At 43.8% G+C, this 12408-nt stretch overlaps 1 protein-coding gene across 7 annotated transcripts in view; it reads left to right on the top strand.

Annotated features, from left to right (window-relative positions):
* fggy (FGGY carbohydrate kinase domain containing) overlaps positions 1–11676 on the top strand; it is a 371941-nt gene extending 360265 nt beyond the window's left edge. For all 7 annotated transcript variants that reach the window (XM_078561209.1, XM_078561205.1, XM_078561208.1 and 4 more), the window contains one exon: positions 10485–11676. Coding sequence is in view for 6 of the 7 variants with exons in the window: in XM_078561205.1 (XP_078417331.1) it covers positions 10485–10566 (82 nt within the window). In the remaining variant the exon portion in view is untranslated. The remainder of the gene's footprint in view (positions 1–10484) is intronic.
* Positions 11677–12408: the final 732 nt, after the last annotated feature.

Here is a 12408-nt window from a genome sequence, read left to right as displayed (position 1 = left end):
ATCACACATCCACAAAGCGCGGAGAGAGAGAGACGAGAATCCATTAAAGAGTGCAGAGAGAGAGATGAGAGTGCCATAAAGAGTGTGGAGAGAGAGAGAGAGAGACAAGAGACCAATAAAGAGTGCGGAGAGAGAGAGAGACACGAGTGCAGGGAAAGTAGCTGATTGGTGAGTAGGATTGGTGAGTAGTTTTAGTCACTAAAAGTAAAAGTAAGGTCTTTAAGTTTGTGTTTAGGCCTCTAGTCTTTTTTTTCTCTTTTTTTAAAAAATAGCTTGTTAAGTATAAGATCAATACTGGTGTGTAAAACAAATGATTACAATGAAGTGTAAAGACTGGGGGATTCTTCAAGTATAAAGAGCAGGGATACTAGAGTAATTAATTTAAAAATAAAATAAAATAAGAAAGCGATGGCAAGATAGTGATGTATTGCTGCTGCAGCATGCGGAAGCTGCTAGATGCCAAGTTGATCCAAAGTGAACACATCTGTAGTAAGTATTTGCAGCTCGAGGAACTTTGGACCCGAGTTAAGGAGTCCAAGCTGCAGATATTGCGCCACATTAGGGAGGGGGGAAGTTACCTGGACACTTTGCTCCAGGAGGCGGTCAAACCCCTCAAATTAGGTAATTCAAATTTGGTCTCTGCAGAAGGGTGTGACTGCAGGTGAAGCAGGTATGGGGACCCATGAGGTAGGGTTCGAGGAACTTCAGCCCCTGCAATTGTCCAACAGTTATGAGGTTCTTGCAAGCTGTGTGGATGAGGACGGGGACTGCAGGGAGGATGAGCAAACTGACTATGGCACCGTGATACAGGGAGCCATTCAAATGGGGGGAGGAAATAGGAACGTAGTAGCAGTAGGCGATGGTATAATTAGGGGGCTAGATACTGCTCTCTGCAGCCATGGGTGTGAGTCCCAAAGGCTGGATTGCTGGTCCAGGGCCAGGGTTAAGGACATCTCTTCAGGGCTGGAGAGGAACTTGGAGTGGGATGGGAGGGATCGAGTTGTCATCGTCCACATTGGTACCAATAACATTGATAGTACTAGAAAGGAGATTCTGCTGAAAGAATTTGAACACTTAGGAGTTAAATTAAAAAGCAGAACCTCCAAGGTAATAATCTCAGGATTATTACGGGCAAACTGGCACAGGGTAAATAAAGTCAAGGAGTTAAATACGTGGCTCAAAGATTTGTGTGGGAGGAATGGGTTTCAGTTAATCAGGCACTGGCACCAGTACTAGGGTAGAAGGGAGCTGTTCCGGTAGGACGGACTTCACTTGAACCATGCTGGGACTAGTGTCCTGATGAATCAAGTAACTAGGGCTATAAAGAGGGCTTTAAAATAAATTGAGCGGGGGAGGGTTCTGGAGAGGGCCTACAAAGCAAAAAGGATTTGGCAGCATTGCAGGGAAGCTATTTATGTAATGATACTGAGAGTGACCGTAAGGGACAGAGTGTACAAACATAAAAAAGCAGCAGCAAAAAGGGTTAAAGGGGGGAAAAAATGGTAAAAAGGCAAAATTAATGGCTCTTTACTTAAATGCACGTAGTATTCGAAACAAAATAAATGAATTAATGGCACAAATAGAGGTTAGTCAGTGTGATCTTATAGCCATTATGGAGACATGGTTACAAGGAGATCAAAGCTGGGAACTAAATATTCAGGGGTATGTGACTTTCTGAAAGGACAGGCAAGAAGGAAAGGGTGGTGGGGTAGCTTTGTTAGTACAAGATGGAATAAGTATGATAGCAAGAAATTATCTTGGATCAGAGGATGTAGAATCCATATGGGTGGAGGTAAGAAATAACAAGGGAAAGAAGACACTGGTGGGAATAGTCTATAGACCCCCTAACAGTAGCTATACTGTAGGACAGAGAATAAATCAGGAGATAATGAGGGCATGTAAAAAAGGCAGTACATTAATCATGGGTGACTTTAATCTTCATGTAGATTGGGAAAATCAAATTGGCAGAGGTAGCCATGAGTAAGAATTCATAAAGTGTAGTTGGGACAGTTTCCTAGAACAATATGTTGTGGATCCAACCAGGGATCAGGCTATTTTTTATCTTGTAATGTGTAATGATGCAGGTTTAATAAATGATCTCAGAGTAAAGGATCCCGTAGGAAACAGTGACCACAATTTGGTAGAATTTAGCTTTCAGTTTGAGAGTGAGAAACTTCGGAGAGGGTCGGAAACAACTGTGCTAAACTTAAATAAGGGTAATTACAGAGGAATGAGGGCAGAGTTGGCTGGAATGGACTGGGAAAGGAGTTTAGCAGAAAAGACGGTTGATGAACAATGGCAGATGTTTAAGAAAATAGTTCCATGACTCACAACAAAGATGTATCCCAGTGAGGGAGAAGGGTTCAGAGAAGGGGATAAACCAACCATGGTTAACAAGGAAGTAAAGGATAATATCAAATTGAAAGAAAAAACATACAACGTGGCAAAGATTAGTGGTAAACCAGAGGATTAGAAAGTTTTAAAAACTAACAAAAGATGACCAAAAAATAATAAAGAGGGAGAAAATAAACTTTGAGGGTAAACTAGCAAGTAATATAAAAACAGACAGTAAGAGCTTCTTTAAATATATAAAAAGCAAGAGAGGGGCCAACGTGAACATAGACCCCATAAGAGAATGAGGCTGCGGAAATAATGATGGGGAACCAGGAAATGACAGAGGAGTTGAATAAATACTTTGCATCAGTCTTCACAGTAGAAGACACTAATAGCATTCCAAAAATGCTAAATAATCAAGGGGCAAAAGGTGGGGAGGAAATAAATACAATAACTATCACTGATCACTGGAGAAAAAGTACGAGGGAAACTAATGGGGCTAAAGGTCGATAAGTCCCCTGGACCTGATGGGTTGCTTCCTAGGATATTAAAGGAAATAGCTATATAAATATTGGATGCACTGATAGCAATCTTCCAAGAATCCTTAGATTCTAGAAAAGTCCCAGAAGATTGGAAAACTGCCAATGTAACACCCTTATTCAAAAGGGAGGGAGACATAAAGCAGGTAACTATAGGCCAGTTAACTTATACAGATCATTATCTCATTGGGAAAATGTTAGAGTCTATTGTAAAGGATGTAATAGCAGAGCACTTAAAAATACATAATATAATCAAGCAGAGTCAGCATGGCTTCATGAAGGGGAAATCATGTCTGACAAATTTATTAGAATTCTTTGAGGAGGTAACAAGCAGTATAGATAAAGGGGAACCAGTGGATGCAATATATTTGGATTTCCAAAAGGCATTCGATAAGGTGCCACACAGAAGGTAGTATTTTAGCATGGATAAAGGATTGGCTAACTTATAGAAGACGGAGAGTTGGAATAAGGGGGGCATTTTCAGGATGGCAACCTGTAACTAGTGGAGTGCCACGGGGATCAGTGCTGGGGCCACAATTATTTACAATATGTATTAATGACTTAGATGAAGGAAGTGAATATACCGTCACCAAGTTTGCGGATGACACAAAAATAAGTGGGCAGGCAAGTGGTGAGGATGACACAAAGAGTCTACAGAGGGATATGGACAGGTTAAGTGAGTGGGCAAGAACTTGGCAGATGGAATATAATGTGGGAAAATGAGAGGTTATGCACTTTGGCAGGAAGAAATGAGGAACTGAATATTATTTAAATGGAGAAAGACTGCAGAAAGCTGCAGCACAGAGGGATTTGGAGGTCCTTGTGCATGAATCACAAAAAGCTAGCATTCAAGTTCAGCCGGTAATAAGGAAGACAAATGGAATGTTGGCCTTTATTTCAAAGGGAATCGAGTATAAAAATAGGGAAGCCTTGCTAAAACTATACAAGACACTAGTTAGACCATACCTAGAATGCTGTGAACAGTTTTGGTCCCCTTATCTAAGGAAAGATATACTGGCATTTGATGCAGTCCAGAGAAGGTTCACTAGGTTGATCCTCGGTACAGAGGGTTTTTCTTATGAGGAGAGGTAAAGTCGGTTGGGTCTGTACTTTTTGGAGTTTCGAAGAAAGAGAGGCGACCTTATTGAAATATATAAGACTCTTAGGGGGCTTGACAGGGTAGACGCTGAGAGGTTGTTTCCACTTGTGGGAGAGTCTAGGACCAGAGGGCATAATCTCAGAGTAAGGGGTCGCCCATTTAAAACAGAGATGAGGAGAATTTCTTCTCTCGGGGCAGTAAATCTGGAATTCTTTGCCGCAGAGGGCTGTAGAGGCTGGGTCGTTAAGTATATTCAAGGCTGAGATGGACAGATTTTTAACCAGTAAGGAAATCAAGGATTATGGGGAAAAGGCAGGAAAGTGAAGTTAAGGATTATCAGATCAGCCATGATTTCATTGAATGGCGGTGCAGACTCAATGGGCCAAATGGCCTACTTCTGCTCCTACATCTTATGGTCACAGGGGTCTCACACACTGCCAGTTTGAAGACACACCTTCATCTGCCCTGCGGATCATGTTCTTATCCCATCTGTACCACCACTCACCAGCTATACATACCAGGCAGCCTTCTCATCTGGCCAGGCAGGCGTGCTGCTTACACTCTCTCCATCTGTATTTGTGCCGGACAAGCTGGCACACAACCAAAAGGAGAGGTCGCAGACTGTCAGAGGAATGCCCAACATTAAGGCCCTCACAGACTTTAAAAATAGAGTTATCAAGCTGGCTGGTAATGATCTGGACCATTCCTGTGCTGATGGTGAGGTCAGCAGTGCTCAACCATGAGGGTCCAGCAGTGCAACATCCATCAGACAACCATGCTGTGAGTGAGTTCCCTGTTCCGCAGTTCCCTGTCATACACTGATTATCTCTCCTTGCTTTTGCAGGCACATCTGGGAAACAGCTAAGAGGGTCCGGGAGCCAGGTCCTCGACTTAAGCCCCAAGACCACCTCGCAAGATGAATCTGATGACACCCTAATTGAAGACCCATCACAGCGCTCTCCCACACCCTCGCCCACACCCTCCACCTGCAAAGAGACACACACTTAGTGCGACCTAGTTCTAGAGTAGCCTCGGGGTCACAACCTGGTGTGCCCATCGCCTGTCTGATCCACATCAGGCAGAGGCAGGGACTTCTCAGGTTCCTGGCACTCAGAGGACTGCTGGAGGCCTGAAATCTGCTGAGCTCGAGTCAGATGAGGAGCCTATAGACTCGCTCATATCTCAGCAAAGGCAAGCTCGGGAACATCAGGAATGGATGTCTGCTGAACTCTTCTGATTGCAAGGCTCAATGGAGGAGTCCATCCACCTTCAGTGTGAGATCATAGTGCTGGCATGTCAATGCACCAAGGTCAACATTAGTAGGATGGCGACCGCCATGGAGACCTTGGCCCAGGACATCGGACCTGCACTACTCCATGGGCTGAACTCCATCGCTGATGCCATAGTTGGCCTCCAACAGTGTCAATGCAAAAGGAGAGCTGAGTAGCACAATCTCACTCCAGCTTCCCCCAGCCCTCAAGGAGTTAGCTAGTGGCTGACGGGCACCCATAGGGAGAAGGACCAGCAGGTGCACACCCCAGGGCCATGCACTCAGGCGACTCAGGGACTGTCCAGCCCATCTGAATCCCCTCTTCATGTGACCCCAGCAGCTCCAGCTCAACAGGCTGAGGAGGGTACCACTTCCATACAGCAGGACCCAAAAGCAGGCCGGAGCCCTCCAGGTCTTGGCCCTCCAAAGGACGGCTGCCAAGATCTTCCCAAATGGCGTAGCAGTAAGCAGGCTGCCTCCACCTCTGCTGTGGATATTGGGGAGCACCAAAATGTAGCGGCAGGGTTAGGAAGGTTAAGAATATGTAACTCTTTCGAGTACATTCACAGTTCTTGACCTTTTTTTTTCCGGGAGTGGGACATGAACCCACAACCTTCTGACTCAAAGGTGAGGGTGCTATGAACTGAGCCACAGCACAGCCTGGGCATGGGTGTTAATCACTTGTACATAATGTTCACGATTGTACATAAACTCCCAAGAATGTTTCCTTGATTTGGCTCCTTGTTATGATGAGCAGTGTTTGTGTCACTCAGATATGAAACGCTGTTCCCTGCCCATGATAAAGGCAGGTGTCTTAGTCCAAGGCCTCTTCCCTGTGCAGTGTGTAACCTCCAGACCAAAGTGATGGTCCATCTTCACACTCACTGGACACATTAGTGATGCCTACACCTTGATGGTGCTTGTCATTGCTGCCAGAATGTCGTGTGCAGGCATCACAGAATTCAGTCATTCTCCCTGTGTGCTCTCAGCATCTTTAAAGTGAGGCTGGCCCCCATCTCGTTAGCATCTGACGCTGTGCTCCCAAAGAGGTCAGGTGCTGAAAGCTGACAAAGGATCAGGTGTATTTAAAGTTTCATGGCTGTGTCTCCATGATATGACCCTGATCACAGGGTGCAAGCGAGCTGCCCTCAGCCAGACAGGAGTTAGACATTCACAGAGGCAATGTGAAGATCTGTGGAGTGCCCTTACTGCATATCATCGTCATCCTTCTGGAATCTAGCGACTATTAGGGCCTCTGCTGTGTCTCCATGACATGAGCCTGAGCACCGACGCTGCCATCAGCCACACAGGAGTCAAATGTTCAAGACTGTCCTCACTGCATCTCATCCTCATCCTCCATAAATCTTGTGGCTATGAGGGCCACTGGAGCACGCTTGACTCGTCTGGCCAGCACGATGACCCCATCACCGGCATCCTCACCTTCGAGGACCTCATTACCATCTTCCCCTTCAACGTCCTCCTTATCAGAGGAGACATGCAGCTCTTCCAACTCTTCCTCAGCCAAGTCCTCCACCTATTGCAGTGCCAGGTTGTGTAGCGCACAGCAAACAATGTATTGCATTGTTCCACCGGACCTGTCGAGACACCGGAATCTCACTTTCAAAGTGTCTGTGGTTTGCTGCACCAAAGTCCGAGTCATGGCATGAGCCTTGTTATACCATTGCTTTGCTGCAGTCTGAGGCTGCCACATGGGCGCCATCAGCCACATCCTCTGTGGGCAGCCCTTGATCCTGAGGAGCCAACCCTGCAGCCTCTCTAGATCCTGGAACATGTTGGGGATCTGAGACCTGCTAAGGATATAGGAGTTGTGGATGCTCGCTGGGAATCGTGCGCAGACCTGTAGGATGCGTTTGTGGTGGTCGCTCACCAGCTGAACATTCAGCGAGTGGACACCCTTCTGGTAGGCGTGGTTGACTGCTTGTTACCATGGCGATCTAAGCACCATGTGAGTGCAGTCGATGGCACCCTGCACCTGTGGAAAACCAGAGATCTGCGCAAATCTAGGCACTCTTGCTTCCTGGCTTTCCTGATCCCGGGCGAAATGCACAAAGTTCTATGCCTTCGCAAAGATGGCGTCCGTGACCTCCTGGATACACTCATGCATGGAGGCTTGCGAGATCCCCACAGATCACCTGTGGAGCCCTGGAAGGAATCACTGGAGTAAAAATTGAGCACCGCAATCACTTTCCTGGCCACTGGCAATGGATGCCCTCCATGTCCCCGTGGTGCCAAATCCTGCAGCAGGTGGCATATGTGACCAACCAGTTCCCTAGACATGTGCAGTCTTCGGTGACACTAGTTCTCAATCATCTGTAGCAACGATAAGCGCTATCTCTAGACCCTGGGTCCAGCAAAGCACCTATGATCAACAGCTCTCAGTGGACCTTTAGCTGAGTGCGCAGAAGGCCCTGCCACCCCTTAATCTTGAGGGAGATGCTCCTCCCTTTGCTGAGCCAGGCGCCTCTACTGCTCTCTTCTTCTCTGGTCTCTCTAAGCCATGAAGCATACCACTAAATCACCAATCTCCATGATCCTATTGTTCTCCTTCTGCAGGATCAAAGAGAGAGACATGTGAGTTAGCAAAGGTGTACAAGGAACATCTCTTGGTTAAGTCTGAAGGCCCCTTCATGCATGCAGGACATTGCTGGCGACGGCTTGGTTGGCCTAATGTGCTCATTGGCTGTCCAAAACCCCACCCACCTGCGCCCCACTCCACTTGACCGATTGGTGGCAGCTTTGGCCACTTGACTGCGGAAGAATACTCACTTTTGACAAGCTTTTCCAAGTGCATAGCTGCTTCCCTCATCCCCTCTCCCCCCCACCGCCCTCCAGCATGTGCTTGTGTACTTCTGGACGCTAAATTTGACGTGGCAGTATGATTCTGGCGAGTAGGGCTTATAATGAGATGCTATAGTATTGAAATTAGGCTCTTGAAATGCAGAGGTGGTAAACGTAGCCTGCCATTGACAGGTGGAGTGGACGATCGCAAACTGGTTTCAGGGCGGCGTGAAACCAATTTTTGACCTTCTCGCCATTTTAGCGCCGGCCATGACGCCCACCGCCATTGGGACCGGATGATTCCGCCCTAAGTAGCTTCTGCCACAAAGGTATTTCTGGCATTCTCAAGCTGAACAAGTAGGAAAGCTATACTAAGCAAATCCACAGCTTTAAAAATAATTTTGTTTCAGTATTTTCTGTTTCTGAATATTACAACAGTGACTACATTTCAAAAGTATTTTATTTGCCATGAAGCAGTTTGGGACACCCCGAGGCTGTGAAAGACACTACCGTTCCCACCACTTCAAACATCCACATTTAAAACGGAGGGAGTCATTTATATCGGCAAAAAATCAATAGCCAATATCTATTTGCATTCACATTGATTTGAAAGCTGCTGGTTCTAGCATTCGTGTATCTTAAGTGCCCTGTTTGTTTTGGGGAGAAGCAGCTGTGCTTACTCACTAGTTCTCAACCAATAAGGGTTTCTTTTTTTATTAAATCCACTTCCATACTCAGCCCTTTCTTTCCAATTCCTCAAGCCTTCATTAGTTTTGATTTTTGTGCCTTTTCCACATCTGTTCCAGTTTGTTGTTCTTGTAAAGTTGACATTTCCACATGTTTTTATCCAAACATATCTATTCACTGTTGCTGATGCCAAAGCTTTTTGCTAACATCTTTTCCGCTTCCAATAAAAGGGCTGGAAATCAGGGAGCTGTGGGAAACTGGTTACAGGGAGAGAGAAATAAACATTCTTTGGGTGTTATGTCAGCCACTGCATATAGCGGACAAATCACATTCATACAATTGTACATCCTAGAAGCGGTGAAAAATATATAAAAACAAGTTCTTCTATTTCTTCTGCATCACTAGTTGGTCTCACTTTTGTCTTCACTCCTAGGTACAAGCACTCTTTCCCCCTCCCTTGGAAAATCCCTGGAACGTTGCTTGCAGCGGAAAGTGGTTGAATTCCTGGCATCAGGGGTCCCTAACCTATTTTCCTCTGCTTTGCACTTCTGAAGTTAGCATAACTTCTTGATACAAAGCCAAAGAAAATCCGTCCCCCTGCCAGTATATTAAATAAGGTAGTGAAACAGCCTTTTATCTGTTCAGTCATCAAAAATCGGAAGAACCTCCACCCTTCTTCAAACTCCATCTTTTACTTTATTAAGTATCAAACTCAACACCTAATTCCTTTGAAGTAGAGATTATCAAACATATGAATTGGGGTCTAGGCATACACAATCCACAATGGAGAACAGATGTCACAAGTGCAATGCTGAATACCCTGGCGGATTGGAATACTCCACATATTGGTGTCATTCTTATAACCATATACATTGCACAAATTGTTTCTTTTGCATAATGATACAATATTGTTAGTTAAATCAGGAAAAGAACCCGGTCCAATTGTTTAAGTAAGATTGCAATTATAAGTTCATCACACTCCTAAAATTTCTCACGCTCCTAGTATCACAGCTGTAATCAGTAAATTGCACAATCAATAACAGAAGAAAATGTCTGCTATGTAACAAATAAAAAGGAAATAATTTCAAACCTTTGATCTAACCTCCAGATTCACTAGTAGTTAGAAATCAATTGACTTTTGCTCCTACAGAACCCCTCTATTAGACTGCAACCTATAGTGAACCCCTTTATTAGATTGTTGTCCAGAATTCATTTCCTGCCTGCAGGCTATTTATTCATGATGAAATGATTCACATATACTTAATGCCTTTTATAAATAAATAGCTGCATTTATAGTTTTAGTTATGTGTCTTTTTACACTTGTTTAAAAAAAAATCTGCTAGTAGTTCTTTTTTCCCCCCAAAGCATTTGAGTTAACGTTACACGGCCACTAAACTCTAGAAAAACTACTGGGATAAGGTAGTGTTTCTTCCGCCATTGAAACACAACACAGGAAACATCTGGGGACCAAACTTAAGCAGGCACGCATGTTGTACATCATTCCCATGTTTCTGCTCATCTATGCTGCTCAGGGGAAATTTGAGGGGAAACTGGCTTTAGCCTAAGGACCTATGAAGCTTGTCTGAGATTGTTGTTTTCTAGCTGAAAATGCAACAGAACATTTCTGTGTTAGGATTCTATTTAAATCCAGTATAAAGTCTTCCAACTGCAGAAAATCTGACCAAAACAGCTGGTATAACTTCTTAGAAGTTTAAGTTTACTGCATTACTAAAATAGTTTCAACACATTTTTGTAGGTTTTATGACAACAAATACAAAGTCTTCCTGAAGCTTGTTGAGCACCAGAAGAAATACAGAGCTATCATGCAAAACATCTGATTGCCACAGCGAGGAAATGGCCAGAATTCACTCAATCCTTTACCACTTTCCAAGTGAAAAAGTTATTTGGTAATAAAATTGCAATTACTACATCACTACCTTTGTACTGCATGAGAACCTTTTTAAAACATGAACATGAATTCTTAATAATCAAGACTGAAGAAAAGTAATATCATATGCCTTCCCCCAAAAAAAATTAATTTAAAACAATTAAAATGTGTAAGCAGTTTCACTTTCATGTTATCACTAAACTTGCTTCTTATAAATTGGATGTTAATGCACAAGGAATTTTACTCAGACTTTGGGTTGGAACCTGACTCCAGATTCCATTTCCGTGCTGTACATTACAACTGCAGTTTCAGTTTTATTTTGCACTGCACTATCCTTGTAATGTAAATCTACACAAAAATGTACTTTAGGTTACTGTTAGTCATGGATTAATTACTTGGTACTAGTGAGTTTACAAGGTGGCTAGAGTCTGTTACAATAGACCAATTCTAATGTTCTTAAAATATAAGTGACAGAAGGCCTGATTTAAACCCTTCCTACATGTTGGGAAAGGGATGTGTAGGGATGGGGGGTGTTAAAATTTCAATGCTGCTTTCCCAACACTTCTGTGCAACCACCATTTTAACTGCCAGATTTCCTTCAGTTTTGTCTGCCTGAGGCCTTATCTTTATGTCGCGGGTTATTCAGATCTGACACAATCATAACTACCGATTGTGACAATAGCACTCATTGCCTGACCTGCAGTGCCTGAGGCCAGGAGAGACCCAAGCAAATTCATTTTTTGATTTTTGGAAGCTTGTCAGCCAGGAAGAGCAGGAGCACACCCCTTTCTACACCTTCAGTCAGTAATTTCCTGCTCCTGCCTGTTGGCTGTGTCATCATTCCAATCTAATTTGAAAGATTAAAATAAGGTCTGGGAGTTAAGAGGTGACATTGACACCTTCGTTGGTGGTTCCTGCTCTCCCAGGCCCATGCACGCCACGGTCACAGCCTGACTTCAAATTGTTAAAGTTGTCAGCCTATCTCAAAATACTCTATTTAAGAGAAACACGAGCATGTAAACATAACACCAATAAACTATCATTACTGGTCCTATTTCAATTTGCATGACAGAGTAAATGCTTGATATGGTGCATGTATGGTTGTGCTAATTTCTACCTGACAGGAGATATTTAAAACGCAAAGTTATTTCTCACTCTCCACCAGTTTGTTGGTTCTTGCATATCACAATGCTGCTGCCACTGTTGCGGGTGTGCTTCAACTTGTTGGATGTGCTATGATAATGAGGTACCATTCTCTGATGACAGACTTAGATGTCATTTCTGATGGTGTGAGCTATTTAGGCCATCATTTCTGCAGGCCATGTGCAGTTAAGTATTCAGTGCACTTGTAGAGTTTTGCAATGCTGCCTTGGACAGACCAAGTACTCTCCAACATCAGAGAAGATCTGAGGGCAGAATTCAAAGCCATTTTGCAACATTTAAGTGTTATGTATCCTAATTGTGCAGCTCTTTCTCCATTGTGACTCGTGTTACGAAAACCACTATTCAATGTAAATACTGCAAACTCTGAGTCCCAGGAACCTGAGAACATTACGAAATCTCTTTCAGTTCCAGTTCCTAGATAGTGAGGTTTTCCAACTTCTTACAGTTGGCAACCAGGACCAAAAGAAGTCTTTCTTTCATATGATCTTGCCTGATTTTGCTTTTATCGCCATTGTATTATTGTAGATTTCTGTTATAAAGCAGCTTCTTTGTATTTTTTCCTCTCTTTCCCTTTCAGAAATAATGAAATAAGCTAAAAAATGTTGATCCATTTTTTAATGGAGCCACT

The sequence above is a fragment of the Cetorhinus maximus genome, chromosome 17 (genome assembly GCF_964194155.1).
Source record: "Cetorhinus maximus chromosome 17, sCetMax3.hap1.1, whole genome shotgun sequence".
Taxonomy (NCBI): domain Eukaryota; kingdom Metazoa; phylum Chordata; class Chondrichthyes; order Lamniformes; family Cetorhinidae; genus Cetorhinus; species Cetorhinus maximus.
The sequence above is the reverse complement of the archived record's forward strand: the minus strand, read 5'-3'. Positions and strand labels throughout refer to the sequence as shown.